Source organism: Peromyscus eremicus, chromosome 11, assembly GCF_949786415.1.
Source record: "Peromyscus eremicus chromosome 11, PerEre_H2_v1, whole genome shotgun sequence".
NCBI lineage: Eukaryota > Metazoa > Chordata > Mammalia > Rodentia > Cricetidae > Peromyscus > Peromyscus eremicus.
In genome coordinates, this window is record NC_081427.1 from 30541216 (window position 1) to 30557495 (window position 16280).

The 16280-nt window shown below is 37.9% G+C and overlaps 1 protein-coding gene across 4 annotated transcripts in view; it reads right to left on the reverse strand.

The window, feature by feature from the left end:
• Rictor (RPTOR independent companion of MTOR complex 2) overlaps nucleotides 1–16280 on the reverse strand; it is a 98356-nt gene that overhangs the window by 13721 nt on the left and 68355 nt on the right. For 2 of the 4 annotated variants that reach the window (XM_059276644.1, XM_059276642.1), the window contains exons 20-32: nucleotides 15986–16121; nucleotides 14813–15012; nucleotides 14321–14447; nucleotides 13644–13808; nucleotides 13402–13478; nucleotides 12377–12455; nucleotides 6864–6973; nucleotides 6371–6458; nucleotides 5535–5627; nucleotides 5024–5130; nucleotides 4449–4678; nucleotides 1420–2428; nucleotides 1073–1144 (exon numbers count right to left, since the gene is read on the reverse strand). In XM_059276644.1, coding sequence (XP_059132627.1) covers nucleotides 1073–1144; nucleotides 1420–2428; nucleotides 4449–4678; nucleotides 5024–5130; nucleotides 5535–5627; nucleotides 6371–6458; nucleotides 6864–6973; nucleotides 12377–12455; nucleotides 13402–13478; nucleotides 13644–13808; nucleotides 14321–14447; nucleotides 14813–15012; nucleotides 15986–16121 — 2493 coding nt within the window. The remainder of the gene's footprint in view (nucleotides 1–1072; nucleotides 1145–1419; nucleotides 2429–4448; nucleotides 4679–5023; nucleotides 5131–5534; nucleotides 5628–6370; nucleotides 6459–6863; nucleotides 6974–12376; nucleotides 12456–13401; nucleotides 13479–13643; nucleotides 13809–14320; nucleotides 14448–14812; nucleotides 15013–15985; nucleotides 16122–16280) is intronic. The other 2 variants (XM_059276645.1, XM_059276643.1) reach the window with 1 other exon arrangement.

Sequence of the window (16280 nt, forward strand, 5' to 3'; positions counted from 1 at the left end):
TGTAAATCTAAGGATTATTTCACACAAAACACACAAAAGAAATGTACTTTAAATAGTAGCCATTAAGATTATAGTAGTAAAAACAATTCCAAGAGTATTCGTATCTGAAATTTATGAATTTTATTAAAGAAGTCAATGTTTTTCAAATGGTATAGTTCTATCTCTTTGAATTTATAAAACTCTCTAAGGACTACTGGAGTCAGAAGAATTATGGGGGCGTTTCACTTTCAAATTCTATTTCAATCAGCTGTAGCTCCATATGAACTGTTTTATTTATTGGGTTTTTACAGAAAACCTTCAAGAAAAAAATGTTCTGCTTCAAAAGTAACAGCTTACAAGTTGAAAACCACTGATCTAGCCCAGTCTCCAGCAGCCAAGCTTCTGGAGGCCCAGACAACCTAACTCATCAGCTCTGCTGCTTGGCTGTAGCTCTGCACCACGGGTTGCTGACAGGAGTGTGGCTGTGTTATGGATTCACAAAAATGCCAGAGATAGGTACAATAATGGTTGATGTAACTAGAACTAAGAGGGGACAAAATTCACTATCTGCTACCAGGACCTTCTTTATTAAAAATGTTCCTAAAAATCAGATGTGAGAGACTGATGGATTATATAAATAACTCCCAATTCTGATAGTGAGGATATCCTGCAAGCTAGTGTTTACTTTTTACCAGATAGTGGTCTAACTACTTGACACCTAGTAATCTGTTTAAAGGAAATCATTTAAATGAATATAATTCAACTAGGAGAAGTCCAACAACAACAACAACAAAAACCTAAGTGGGGAACTTTTGCAACAATCAAATTTCAAAGTGTTATCATTTAAAAAAAAAAAAAAACCAAGCCTAAACTGTATACTGTTAACAGTTTGGTATGACCTAAATATGGAATATTTAATATATAAATAGAAATCTTTGTGTAGTCTTGAGGACCCAGGGATTCATTTAGTGTTTATTAGGTTCCTATTTAATAATTACATGTATTAAAACAAATTAAAATAATTTAACTGAAATTTTCAGTTATTTAAAAAAAATAGTAAGAGGTCAACTTTTGGAGCTTTAAATTGACCTACCTGAAAAGGTTGTTTGTTATTGTAGGTCTTAAGCTCCTGATTCCCCCGACATGCTTCTTTTTAAAATCGATCCTTGCAGAAGCGAGAAATAAATAAAAAAAGGCTTGTGACTTGTGTAACCTTGCAAACAAGTTTATTTTCAGGGCCTAATGGAGTTTATTTTCCCCCCTCGCAGCTGCAAGAATCCATTTCAAATCATATCAGGTAACAAGGAGCTCACAGCCTACTGTGGTAAATGGGTCAGTTCTGAGACTTGGCTTCTGTGGTGCTCACCCTGACTAATGTCTTACATTTCTATCTGTTAAAACTCAATCACGTTGACTTATTTTTAAGCACGTATTGCTCACCTGCTTGGCGTCAGTCTGGACTCAAAACTGTTAGCCTTCATGGTGATGGTGTCAGTAAACAGAACGTCTTTTGCTGGAGATGCCAAAGCTTCGGAGTGCGATAAGGATGGGTGCATTCTTTGCTGCTGAAGTCTCTTCAATGTAGCATAGCCGAAGGCATCTCGAGAACTAGTGTAGCTAAAGTTGCAATCCGCTAGACTTTTTATTGTTGCTATGGAGGGTGCTTTAAGGGACTGTGCTCTTCTAGGAAGTGTATGAGAAGAACCTGGTGGCACCAGGGACACTGAGTTCGATTTGGAGAGAGACAGATGGTTAGACTGTGGTGTCAAGTAGTGGCTTGTCTTAACAGTTTTAGTACTTACCACAGTACTCATACTTCCACAGTCCGTGTCCATAGTTGTAGGGTCTACACCAACTGTCTCTCGAGAGGGACTTGAGCTCATTGAACTTATGCCACTTGTTGTAGTGTCTGTGTTAAAGCTTTGGCTGCGGATCTTCATATGTGAGCTTGTTGAGCTTTCTACAACCAACCTTTCTCGGCTCGTGTTTTCTCTGTGATTCTCTGTACCAAAACTCTTGGGGAATTTTAAGTCATTCTCTCCAATACTTGGAGTGCTGCCAGTGTCTTCAAGGTGCTTATTCCCAACAAAGGAAGTTTCCAGCTGTAATGTTTTCTGTGCTGTGGAGATGGGAGTGAAGTCATCACTGTGGTTAAAGTCAACACTGGGCTCTGTAAGCGTTCTGATTCGCCGGTTGCTTGTCTTATTTTCAGATGACAGTTTACCTCCTTTTGGATCACTACTACTGCGGTGTTTTTTATTGGGCAAAGTAAGTGAATTTAAGATACGATTCTTTACAAGTTTGCTGGAGGCAAAAAAGGGAAATGAGTTTTTATCCTTTATGGGTCCAGGTCGGTCATAAAACGCTGGCTCCCCATCTTCATTGATGTCAAGGAAAAACGTACTGGTGGAGCTGCTGCCGAACCGCTCATCCTCCAGTATGAACATGCCTGTAATTGGAGAGCCAGCGGTCAAAGCATGCAAATATGAAGAACTCATCACAGTGCTTAGTGCTACCCCGGCTTGTAAGTAGTCATCTGGGGGAACTTTATTCAAAAATAAAAATGCTCCCCTAAAGCGCAGAGTTAGAATATGAATAAAACAGAAGATTGTGTCATGTGAGGATCTGTTCTTTCTAAAGAAAAACTACAAGACTCACCCTGGTACAGCATATACAGAGTTTCTTCTGATTTTTCCAAATACTCAGGATAAAATTTAAGAGAAAGCAGGAAAAATCCATCCCTTGAGCATGGATGCTCATTCTATTGGTACAGAATGGGCATGGTTTCTTCTTCACATCACAGGGGCAGGAGACATTCATCTTAGAAGAAAGAGATTCCTAAACTTTAAACATACTGCAGCCTTCTATATCAATGAGTTGTGTATATATGGGTTTAACTAACCAGAAACCAAAAATATTCATGGAAAGGTGCTTAAATATGTACATATATTTTTCTTGCTGTTATTTCTCAAGCAATTAAGAATAAAATTTACTATTGAGCATCTAGATTAGGTATTAAAGGATCTAAAGATGATATAAAATACTTAGGAGATTTGTATGTAAGTCAAATATAGAACCTTGTCACTTTATTCAAAGGATTTTAGGAGCAGTGGATTTGGGTATAGAGGTGGGAATCTGGGATCTCACACAGATATGAAAGGATAACCACACTTAGATGAAACAAAGGCACACATGTAAGCTTCATATTCAAAGCTATTATGTTTACTGTCCATTTTGCCTTATGTGCTAAGAAACTCAAACTTAGTGTCTAACTGTAATACATCAGTGAACCCAGGTGTCTAATGGTACCAATAAGATTTATTCTATTTGCCGGGCGGTGGTGGCGCACGCCTTTAATCCCAGCACTCGGGAGGCAGAGCCAGGTGGATCTCTGTGAGTTCGAGGCCAGCCCGGGCTACCAAGTGAGTTCCAGGAAAAGGCGCAAAGCTACACAGAGAAACCCTGTCTCGAAAAACCAAAAAAAAAAAAAAAAAAAAAAAAAAAGATTTATTCTATTTGTAACTGTTCTGTTGAGTAATCACTAAGAACTTTAAATATATTTTGAAAAAGACAAAGTGAAATCCTAAATGACCTTGCATATTACACTGGCTTTCTGTATCTGTGAACTCCTAAGATGTATCTTCTCATATGCAATCTCTCAAAAATCAACTTTCATCATGTAATAAAGATCTTATATGGAGTAGCATAATGGACAAGATTTTTTTTTCTTTTTTGTTGGTGGAATATAGCATTCAACTCTTGAATCATTTGTTTCATGCATCATTTATTTCTGACATCCTATGTTTTAATACTTCCACCAATTTCCTTTTCTCCCCCAGTTTGGAGAATAAACCCAGAGCTTCACATAAAACAGGAGAGTGCTCTACTACTGAGCTACATCTGTGGCTCCCACACTCTGTAACATCTAGTGAAGATATGACTCTCTTAGCAAATATATTCTACTTCAGTTATGTATACTTAATAAAAAGAAGGAAAGCATTAAGTAAATGAAGGTAGGTAAAATCTTGCTAGATCAGTTTGTTCTGAAAACAAACAGAAGTTATTTCTCTGATATGTGACTTATCATCATCTCTGAGCACACAATTCACAAAAGCTATCTTAAAAGCACAGGAGAGAACTAGTTAGGCTGGAGGCTGTGATCTCTGTTGTGAGAAGAGAGCAGCCTTTAATAGGGCATCACCACCAAACCATTATTTTGAAAACATAAACTTGGGCTTGAGTGTAGGTACATGCCTGTACTCTCAGTACTCAGAAGACAGAGGCAGGAAGAATACAATCCTTGGCTATTTAGCAAGTTCTAGGTCATACAAGACTCTATCTCCTAATAGTCCAAAAACTAAGTAGAAAAGAGAAATGTAAACTTAGAATGTAACCAACACAGTAAGCTTTGAAATCACAAATAAAAACGACAATAGATTAACTTTACGGGAATGCATCACAACACTCACTTGATGGTGCAGATTCACTTTCACTGTTATGTCTAGAGCTGGTCGACTCAGAGTTCAAACTGAGGGTGCTTGGGACAGATGAGAGCTCATTGCAGAGCTGTTCCACATCATCTGGAACCACTGGCCACAGATGCTTGCGACTGTGCCTCACAGAATCCCAGCTATGACATTTTAGAATATCACAGCCTTGCTTGGTTTTAGCTATGAGCCCAAGAACATATACACAGGTCCTGCAGGTTGAAAAAAACAAAAAACAAAAACCACATAGTAAAAACAGTTTATAATTACAAGGTGATATGTCTTAAATAACTATAAAATAATCTGCGACATGGGTATCTACATTTTCCTTAAGAAGATATTTAAAATGCATTAAATCTAGTAACGAATAAGTGAATCACAATAAAAACCATGTAAATCTCCTTAATAAAAATAATTAAAACAAAATGAAGGCAGTACAAAGGATCCTAACAAAACATATTTAAATTAACAATTATGAATCATGAGCTACTTTGCCTTACATCTATTTGTGAAGAAGAATATATTCACTAGAAAGACTTCTCAGGTACGTAACATACCCTCTGATGGAAAGAACCTCACACTGTTTTGCAAGTTTTAGTATATCTGGAATCACATTTTCTTCTTGTAGCAAATTAAGCCCCCAATTCGATGAGCCAATATTTCCCTAAAAGAAATAATATCAAATATTTATGACTAATATAGTGAAGAAATTTTAAAAGCTACCAAGAAACAAATTTAAATCCAACTGAAAGACAGAGAGAGACAGAGAGAGACAGAGACAGAGAGACAGACAGACTATCCAAGGTAAAAACAAAACCTTAAATAAGGTGTGCTAGGGGTAAGCAAACGTGCTGCTTGTCTTAGAAGGAGAACAAAGGCAAAACACTAATAGCTTAACCATCTATTTCTTCAGCATAAGAATAACCTTTAAATGGTAAGAACAACCTTGGTCTTTGAATATTAATCTAAGAACAAGTTCAAAGTAAAATAATTTTAATTTATTATTAGTGGGAAGAACCTAAAAAACAAAACCCATAACATTACAAAGATGAAGTATTTATTACAAACCAAGGCCCAAAGAGAGGCTTTCAGCTTTTTAATTTCTTCCCATTTATCCAAGTCTGGAGTACGAACATTGTGACAGAGTTCTGTGATAACATTCTGGAGAAAGAAAGAAGTACCACATAAATAAATAACAATACATTATGCTTCTAAAATATTTTCTTACACTGTATCACAAGTCAACCAAAGGTTTGCTTTGGTCATTTGTGCACATTTAGAATTCCAAGAGTGACTTTACATAGAGCTTATTTAGAAGCCACATTAGTGCATAGGATCTGAGTTCATATTCTGGACTCGTCACTAACAAATCTGCATTAAGGTTCAGCTCAACCTCTAAAGCAAGGAAGAAAGCAACTTAGTTTTTTTATATATGTGATTATAATTTCTTCAATAAATTGTGAAGAATACAGACCTGAGTTGAAGCTAACTCTACACAACTAATCAGCTACTAAAAAGTTACTTAACTTCCCATGCCTTGAATTCCTAATGTCTAAGGGATAATGGCACCTGCCTTACAAGGTCTCGTGAGTTAATCTTTTACATAGGAAATACTTGGTGCCCAGTAGTATAAGTCTTAGTTATTATTTTTTTAAACATTTTATGTGTGTATGTGCACATGTGCATGCCACAACACACTTGCAGATAGCAGAGGAAAACCCACACAAATTACATCTTCCCCTCTACCACATGGCTCCTGTGGATCAAACAGACTGTGAAGCCAGACAACAGGTATCTTTATACAAGACAGCTTTTAAGAAACCTTGGCAAAGATATTTATTTTAGCACTATTAAGATTTTTCTTTTACTCCTTTTACAATTTACAATGCATATTATGTTTTTACCTGTACTTCCAGTAAATGGCAGCCTGTTTTGTGGTGTACAAGTTGTCCATAAAGGTGTACGGGCAGATAGACATGAGGTCGTTGTAATCTAGTACGACAAAAGATGACTGAGAAAGTTACTAGTATACTTAAATATGCTAATTAAGTAAGCAAATATTAATAAGCATGATTTAATAATAAGCAACTATTAATAAGATATGATTTCTAATAAAGCAATAAAGGTATGAACCTATGAGGATTTCTCTGAAAAAAAAAAATTGTTCTGTCAGGTCTCAGAGTTTATGGTAAGTAAGCTGGAGCTAGAAAAGCAGACTAGGCTGAGAACATGGAGTGTATCTAAGTGGGTCAAAACGAAGCATGTACAGCATGCAACACACACCCTGGAAACTTGGAGCGAGCACTGCTGTGTACAAAATCCTCCATCATTTTAAAATGATCTAGGAACAGCTGATTTTAAAGTGGACATGGACCCACTGACTGGACTGTACCGTACCTTTGGTTACTCCGACGAACGTAGTTATCACCGTCAATCGGCTTCCTGTATGTAGTGAGTGCTTCGTTAAGTTGTTCCTCAATCAAGTCAACGTACTTTGAATTATATTCCTAGAAGATAGTATTGTTTTAATTCTATAGTCTCATAATGGCCATCATTACATTGTGTCAGATATTTAGCAAATCTTTGGAGAATAAACAGGAAAAATAAAAAGTATGTTCACAAATATTTGGAAAAGGAAAAGCATGAGTCAGTCATAAAGGCAAATGTTCTACTCCATTTAAAAGTGTTCTACCCTCGCCGGGCGGTGGTGGCGCACGCCTTTAATCCCAGCACTCGGGAGGCAGAGCCAGGCGGATCTCTGTGAGTTCGAGGCCAGCCTGGGCTACCAAGTGAGTTCCAGGAAAGGCGCAAAGCTACACAGAGAAACCCTGTCTCGAAAAACCGGAAAAAAAAAAAAAAAAAAAAAAAGTGTTCTACCCAGCTTCTCCATCTTTCCAAGTAAGTGAGCAAATAATGGTTTCTGTCATATTTGAATTCTCACTTCCTTGAAAAAGTTGTCTTCTTACTAAACTCTGACGATATTCAGTATAAATTCAAAAAAGAAAATTAATTGTATTACATAATTTCAGTGTTTTTAAGTTAAATTCTTTACTTTATATTTTTAAATCAGGTCAAAAATTAATTTATTTCCTACATACCCTTGGAAAAAAATTCCAGTTCAATGTTTTAGGCTGAGTATATCATATTGCTATCTTTATTACAAAGTTTTCCATTTCAAGCTGTCAGCAAAAATTGGTAAATCCAATTTGGAAGGCAATTCAACAGTATTTATTAGAAATTAAATTCTGATTCTTTTTTATGGTAACAATTACATTTTTAAAATTTAATCCAATTTATATACTTTCAGAACTATGAAATATATATCTTTATACATATCTATGTAATAATATTGAGCAAGTACCATTTATTTAAAAAATTAGGTTGTGTTGGGCACAATCTAAATATATATTAATAACAGGATTGGCAACATTACACAGTCACTAAAAAAATACAGTAGTAGCCAGTGAGCTAGCTTAACAGGTAAAGACACTTGCTACCAAGCCTGACAAGCAGTTCAATCTCTAGAGACTACATGACAAAAGGAGATGAATGACTCCTGCAAGCTGTTCTGTGACTACCACACATGGTTCATAGCACATGCATCTCTCGCTCTCTCGCTCTCTCGCTCTCTCCCTCCCTCCTTCCCTCCTTCCCTCACCTTAAAATACACACACACAGAGTTCACACACAGTTTAAAAAAAGAATGAGGTAGATCTGAATACACTGCTTTGGAAAGTTAAAGTGTTAAATGAAAATTTTGTTTTATTTACATTTGCAAACTGAATTCATCCCTTTGTATTTTGAATAAAGAATATATATATATATATATATATATGTATGCTTACAGCTGGACACCACATCCAAGTGCATAAAAAACAAATTGTGAAGGGACAGCATCTTCAGAGAAGACTCCGTAAGAGGGTAGAGAAAACTGCACTGTAAACCACACAGACTATGTCAGTCAGGCACTTAACTTAGTGCCCTGTGAGGTGCATAGAAAGCTCTTCCTGGTCATGAGGTTTTGTATTTTCTCTATAATAGTAACAAGGGTTTAATTAAATATTATCATTATACATGTGTCTAACAAAAATGTCAGTACAAAAAAACCTCATTAAGGCAAGTATTTGAACTTCTTATAGAATTAATTATTATCTGTGAGGTATATACTCAGTGATCTCTTACAGTGACAACTGGAAACACTAGCAACAGTCAGCACCATTGTCAAAAGTCAGGGAACAGATGGAGTTTCTGATAGGCATTATCTCGAGAATTCAATCCAAAAATACTGACCTGGAAGGGCAAGGAGACACACTTCTCCATGTCAAGTGTGGACATCTACTACTCGGAGATGTAAACAGGCAGAGGACAGATGGACAGGCAAGGAGACACATACCTCCATGTCAAGTGTGGACATCTACTACTCGGAGATGTAAACAGGCAGAGGACAGATGGACAGGCAAGGAGACACACTTCTCCATGTCAAGTGTGGACATCTACTACTCGGAGATGTAAACAAGCAGAGGACAGATGGACAGGCAAGGAGACACATACCTCCATGTCAAGTGTGGACATCTACTACTCGGAGATATAAACAGGCAGAGGACAGATGGACAGGCAAGGAGACACACTTCTCCATGTCAAGTGTGGACATCTACTACTCGGAGATGTAAACAAGCAGAGGACAGATGGACAGGCAAGGAGACACACACCTCCATGTCAAGTGTGGACATCTACTACTCGGAGATGTAAACAAGCAGAGGACAGATGGACAGGCAAGGAAACACACCCCTCCATGTCAAGTGAGGACATCTACTACTAGGAGATGTAAACAGGCAGAGGGACAGATGGACAGGCAAGGAGACACACCCCTCCATGTCAAGTGTGGACATCTACTACTCAGAGATGTAAACAGGCAGAGGACAGATGGACAGGCAAGGAGACACACCCCTCCATGTCAAGTGTGGACATCTACTACTCGGAGATGTAAACAGGCAGCCAGAGGACAGAAAACACTCCCTTGTCAAGAGCTGTACATGAGAGGTCCATGAAAGTAGCCCCTAAGACTGACTCAACATTATGAATCACCCCATTTAGAACTAACAAGCCCATAAGATTGTCCCAAGTGAGAAAGAATGTTCCTGACCCCTTCTTCTTCCTGTTCCAAATCTAGAGAGGTATGAAACTTACAATACAAAAAGAGAAGAAAAAGCTGGAGAGATGGCTCACTGGCTAAAAGCAGTGACTGCTGTTTGGACCCAGGTTTGATTCTCAGCACCTACATAGAGGCTCACATCTATCTATAACTTCAGTTGCAGGGGATCTGGTGCCCGCACCAGGCGCACATGTGTACACAGACATACATATACATAAGCAAAATATCCATATACATAATAAAAATAATTAACACAAAAATAGAGGAAGGAAATGGGGATGGGGATAAAGAATGAACCCTGTCCTTTCTCCACTGATATAAGCCAACAGCAGGCCTGTGCCGGGTAAGAAGGGTAAAATTGCATGAGGAGAATTTCAATAGTATGCTGACTTGGATACTGTATAACCTTAAAAACAGATAAACTGCAAAGCTGTCGGATCTGCCTAACACTTCATCTAAGAGCAAGAAGAAATGATCACAATTAAATTAGGCTGAAAGGCACAGTGCTTGTGAGAAGTGAATTTCTTTTACGCTTCTAAATCCAGTTTGTTGAAAATCAGTTATAGATAGCTAAAATACCAAAGAAATAAAAAGGCAATTATAAAGTAGAATGCTTTCCAAAACAGCTGCTACATCATATTTAGAAGAGTCAATGACATATATGATGAAAGCTAATACTCAATAGCCGGATTAATTGTATAAGCAATTATCTACAAGGTTTGGAGAAATAAAGTATGGCCTATATATTTATTATGCATACCTCTCCTCTCAAAAATCACCATTTTTATGAAAAGCAGACAAACTTTTCTATAAAATGCCTGCGAGTAAGTATTTCAGCTTCTGTGGGCCGTACATGTCACTATTGGTCCCCTCAAACTCCAAACCCCCACAATGACAGTGCCACTGACAATGTCATAAATGACAGTCTGGGCTCCGCTCTGATGGTTAAACAGAAGGACTGATGGAGGACAGACAAAAATTAACACTCAGCATTCCTCAGAAACCTGCCAAAAGGGCTGAATTAAGTTGTCTGAGGAAGAGCCACTTCCGTTATCTCCCCATTTCTAGCAAATGAGGCAGATGTCTACTTCCATCTTAGCTCATACCAAAACACAAATCCAGGCCCCCACACTTTCTTCCAGGCTGTTCTGGACTGCATGTCTCCAGACCCTGTAGTTACCTGCTCTCCTTAAAACTGTCAAGACTTTACCCAGTCTTTTGCTATCCACTCTGCCTCCTGAGATGTAGCCATTGCAGCTTTGGACTCCCCCAGAATGCCTTTGGCTATTCTCGATCTATCAATGGAAAGATAGCCACATGGCAGCTACATAATTCCAAATCACCTTTCCTTCCTATCATGGAGTGCTATAGTTCAGTGGTTTCCCTGTGCTGTCACTTACAACTATGAAAGCAGAGGTGTGCTCTCAGATTCATCAAAGGAAGCACCCTAAAATGAAGTGTAAGTAGAGGATTATATCTGCTTACAAAGAACTGTTTTCAACCTTGCCTCATTTAGAAAAATTCATTTTCGCATAGAAGAGCTAAAGCAAAGTCAGTCTGTGTAGTGGGTAGCTGTTCCAGCTTTGACCTGGAAGTACTACCCCCACTGAGGCTTCAGTAACTCTCCTGCCTATAAGGCGGGGCTGGGAGAGGACCCCTAAAGACCTGAGATCCAGATGGACCGGGTCTCTTGGTTCCTGGATCCTGGATGCTGGAGGTAGACCGAGCAGAGTTCTCCAGAGAACACCGCCGGACTGCGCTTCACCTTTCCCAGACCCTGTAACCTATCCCTTCACTTGTAAGTTATCCCACAAAATAAACCTCTCTTTTAACTACGTGGAGTGGCCTTAATATTTCAACCAATATCTCTGTATAAGAGATCCAAGAACAAAAGGACTGGTGTCAAAGAAATCAGAGCAGTAAAACACACAATCAAAGTGAAATTCAACAGAACGCAGTCAAAATAAACAGGGACAATAAAATGGCTCATGTAAAGGTGCTTGCTGCCAAGTCTGATGATCAGAGTTTAATTCCTAAGATCTACATGATGGAAGGAGAGGACCAATTCCCACAAGTTGTCCTCTGATGTCCATGTACCTGCTATGACATTCATGACACACAGCACACACAGAATCAATCAACCAATCAATCCAGCATTTAAAAAAACAAAAACAATAAATAAATAAATAAATAAATAAATAAATAAATTACAGTTAGGAAGTAGATTAAGTATATATTATCAGTATAAAATTAATAGAATTTAGCATTACATACGTGTGGTGATATGAATGTAAATGGCCCCCATAGACTCATGCTTGGTCCATAGGGAGTAGAACTACTGGGAGGTATGGCCTTGTTGGAGTAGGTGTGGCCTTGATGCAGAAAGTGTGTCACTGTGTGGGCAAGCTCTGAGGTCTCATATGCTCAAGCTATGCCCAGTGTGGGACACAGTTGCTTCTTCTACCTGCACACTCTCAACTCCTTCTCTAGCACCGTGTCTGCCCGCATGCTGCCATGTCCCACTATGATGATAATAGACTAAATCTCTGAAACTGTAAACCAGCCCCAATTAAATGTTTTGCTGCTTGTAAGAGTTGCCTGTGGTCATGGTGTCTCTTCATAGCAATAGAAAGCCTAAGACAATATGAATGGATTTGTTTTTGTTTGTTTGAAGATAAGGTCTCATGTAGTACCGACTGGTCTGAATCATAAAGAAAAAAGTATACAAATTAAATCTTATTATTTAATAAGAAGTTACCTTGTGCCATTTTTCCAATTGTTTTGCTACATAACCCCTTTCATTCAGGTAGGAAAATCCTTTTGGAATGGAGAGAAATCTGTAAATTAAAACAATCATAGTTGAACACTGAGTCAAAAAAAAAAAAAAAAAGATCTAAAATAACATAAATATGCTTAAGAAACAAACAGAGCGTGGAATATTCCTGTCTAAAATAAAAAGGTTAACTATAATTTATTAAAATTTCAAACACTAAGACTTCCATTTCTCCCTACATCTGACAGTTATACAAATAAAACCACTGGTGCATTTTGGAATGGTTTTTAGACAGACATGCTGAAGGGATACCGTGACCACCGCACTGACGCCCCTTTCAGCTGGAAGAAGCCAGGTCAGCCATCACCCAAATCCATTACTGGGTCTCCAGCCCATAGCACTGCACCCACGTAGCTTGTATGTCCACCCGACTGAGAAAATCCCATGTTCCCCTTTCTTCTCTTTCTTTCCTAAACCTTTGCATTTCCCCAACATTCTAGGCTTCCTTACTCTCTCTAGTTTCCCTCCCTACCATGTAGCTAGCTACTTGTGTGCTCACGTGATCTGACCTCCAAGCCAGATTAAGGTACGGCCTTTTGTTCTTCTCTCCTCCACTGTCTGCCTCTGGGCAGCTGCTGAGGTTTTACAGTTTGTCTGCCCTAGGGTTTTTCTCTTTTAAACTCTAACAAAATTGTCCTTGACCTTCCAATTTTTTTTTCAATTGTAGATAAATTTTCACAATAGATAAATTTCACAATAGATAGATAAATAAACAGATAAATTTTGCAAAAAGACCGAACCTGATAAAAATAAAGAAAACTTCATGAAAAGCATGAGACATATACTAAACACAAGCAGACAAACAAAACAAGGAACAGCTCAATTCTAAAAAATAGGCCTGGTTCAGAAGTTTAAAATAAATTCAGAGTATTTCCTAGTCAGATTTGGATCTAACATTAATATACATGACCAGGAGAATATCACCATAAGAAAATGTACTTAATACTTACCTCAGGAGGAGAAGCAAGCCCTTGTCTCCAAGGTGGGATAAGGCTGGTTTCATCTGTATAAGAGCATGAAGATTGGCCTAAAGGGATGATCATCAAGTTAATAATTATGCAAGGACAGCATATTCTCTGTTACAAAACATTTTTCCATACTGTGCTTTTGTGATATTGCCAATTAAAATGGAATATTTTAATAAACTTCGGCCTAAATGTTTCATTATAACAACAATACAACTCAACTTTACCTTGTCTTCACAAGCTTCATCAAGGATATCCAGTGCTTCAGAAGAAATTGTTTTGTTTTTATCATGTAGCTGAGTCACTAGTAACTCAATTCCCCAATTGTTGAAGAATTCAACATTAGCTCTCAATAAAACCCTTAAATGTTTTGTTGCATACAGTCTGCAGGCCTAGAGAGATGAAGGAATGCATTAAAAGTCATCATAGACATTTAGTATCATTTTGAAAAAGCCCTTCTACTTGCAAAGGACAGAAGGACTGAATTCAGGGTACAGATAGTATCTGATATTAACATTCCTTTTCTAACTAGCAGCCTCATTCTTTTAACTTAAAAGGGTTCTATATGGAGTTCCTCAGAGGCATTAAAAAATGTTCACATACTGAACAGAGTATGTGAATGCAATCCTCAACTACCACAAATTAGGCATCAAATTTCTTGTATTTTGGGAAATCACAGGGGTAGCATATGTTGAGTATGATGGACCCTAGAAAAAACATTTTTGTGATCACAGAATGTCCCTTGCTAACTAAGTGTAGTAACTAAAAGTTACGGTTAATTCAATTTCCATCCCATATTCTTAGTTTACTTAGTATAAAATTGACAGTGACTTAGTCTATAGTTTATAAAATATTGGGATGGACTGATATAAAACTGCAGTTTTATCTCCCATGGTATACTCACATCAGTAGCTGCCGTGAGAATTTTTGAAAGAATCACTCTGGCTAATCCATCTCTGCTATAGTCTAGGCTAGAAACAGTGAGTTTCAGCAGGTGATCTTGGTTTTTCAAGGAGCAAAGATTAAGAAGACTAAAAAAGAAGATTTTTTAGTATAAATTATTGTGTTGATTCATTAACTATTTCAATAAATTTTTCTCCAGTTTAACTGATAAATAGAAAATTATGCATTTTCAAAACAGACAACCTGATTAGATACACAGCTACCCATCAGGTGATTCATTCATTAATAAATCCATTAGATGATTACTATTTTAGGAAATGGGCATGTGAAAACAATTCAGCATACATTTTTAAAATCCTATATAAATAAATATTTCTGAGAAAAGTATTCACCAAACACACATACACAGACTAAACAAAAAGCATACTATATATCTGGACTCATTAAGACCAAAGTTTAGGCTCTCTCTGCTACACAATGTGAGACTGCTCACCACTGAAAGACACTGCATTTTTCCAGCATTTTGACACCATGAGGATGACAGGAGAGTGTTCCAATGAATAAGAAGTAGTGTTGACTAAGGGTGGTCAGCAAACCGTTGTTCTGAAGGCTTCGCTCAGGTTTCATCCCAGATGATGCATTGAGCCACTGAACAATATCTTTCACGAGATCTTCTAAGTATCCCTGTCCATCCTGTAATTAGAAAGTCATCTCTTATAGCCATAAGAATCTTAGTGATGGAAGTCACTGGTAACAGAAACACTGATTTTGTAGAGTTTAAGCTTTTAAATTAAAAAAAAAAAAAAAAAAAAAGGTAAGTAGCCAGTCGGTGGTAGTGCACACCTTTAATCCTACCTAGCATTTGGGAGGTGGAAGGAGGCGAATCTCAGTGAGTTCCAGGCCAGCCTGGTTTAAAAAGCAAGTTCCAGGACAGCCAGGAATGTTACACAGAGAAATTGTCTCCCCACCCCCCGCAAAAAAAAAGCAAACGAACAAAAAAACTATCTGGAGATTCTCTTTATTCTCCCCACCCCCCGCAAAAAAAAAAGCAAACGAACAAAAAAACTATCTGGAGATTCTCTTTATTTTTCCATTTCCCCATCTTATCTGAGAGTAAACCAGGCCATCTAGAGGGTGGATAATTCCCTAAAGTTTCTTACCTAGGTGAAGTAAGTTGGGATTCAAATACAGGTCTAAGCTTGTATTTCTTTTTCTTTCTTTCTTTCTTTCTTTTTTTTTTTTTGGTTTTTTGAGACAGGGTTTCTCTGTGTAGCTTTGTACCTTTGTGCCTTTCCTGGAACTCGCTTTGTAGACCAGGCTGGCCTCGAACTCACAGAGATCCGTCTGCCTCTGTCTCCCGAATGCTGGGATTAAAGGCATAAGCTTGAATTTCAAACACAGCCTATACCAACTAGGAAAAAAAAGTAAAACAGAGGGCAGATGTGATGGTATACACTTTAACCCCAGCACTCAAGATAGACAGATTGTTGAGTTCAAGGCCAATGTGGCCTACATAGTGAATCCAGGCCAGCCAGAGCTATGTAGTATGGCTTTTCTTTAAAAGGAAAAAAAAAAAAAGTGTGTATTAAAGGGTGGTGACAGAGGGGGAAAAGAAGGGGCAGGGTCAACAAAAACTATGTGCTGTCAAAGTCTCTGGAAGGCTTACCTCTTCAGACTCAAGAAGAAACTCTGTAAACTGACAACCGACAACTGTGAGCTGCTTGGACTTGGCAAAGTCCAGATCCAGACTAGCATACAGCTTACTGCTGGGCTTGTAAAAATAAAGAAGTCTACGCGCGAACCTGAAATCAAGATGAAATTAGCAACAAAGTAGGAAACCAAACAATTATTTTGACAAGAATCTTGAGCACAGGTTAGGAAAATTACTAAGCACCTTGGTACACTTCACAACATTTAAAAAAGGAATCACTGGAAAACGTGTTGTTTGAATAAGAACTTTA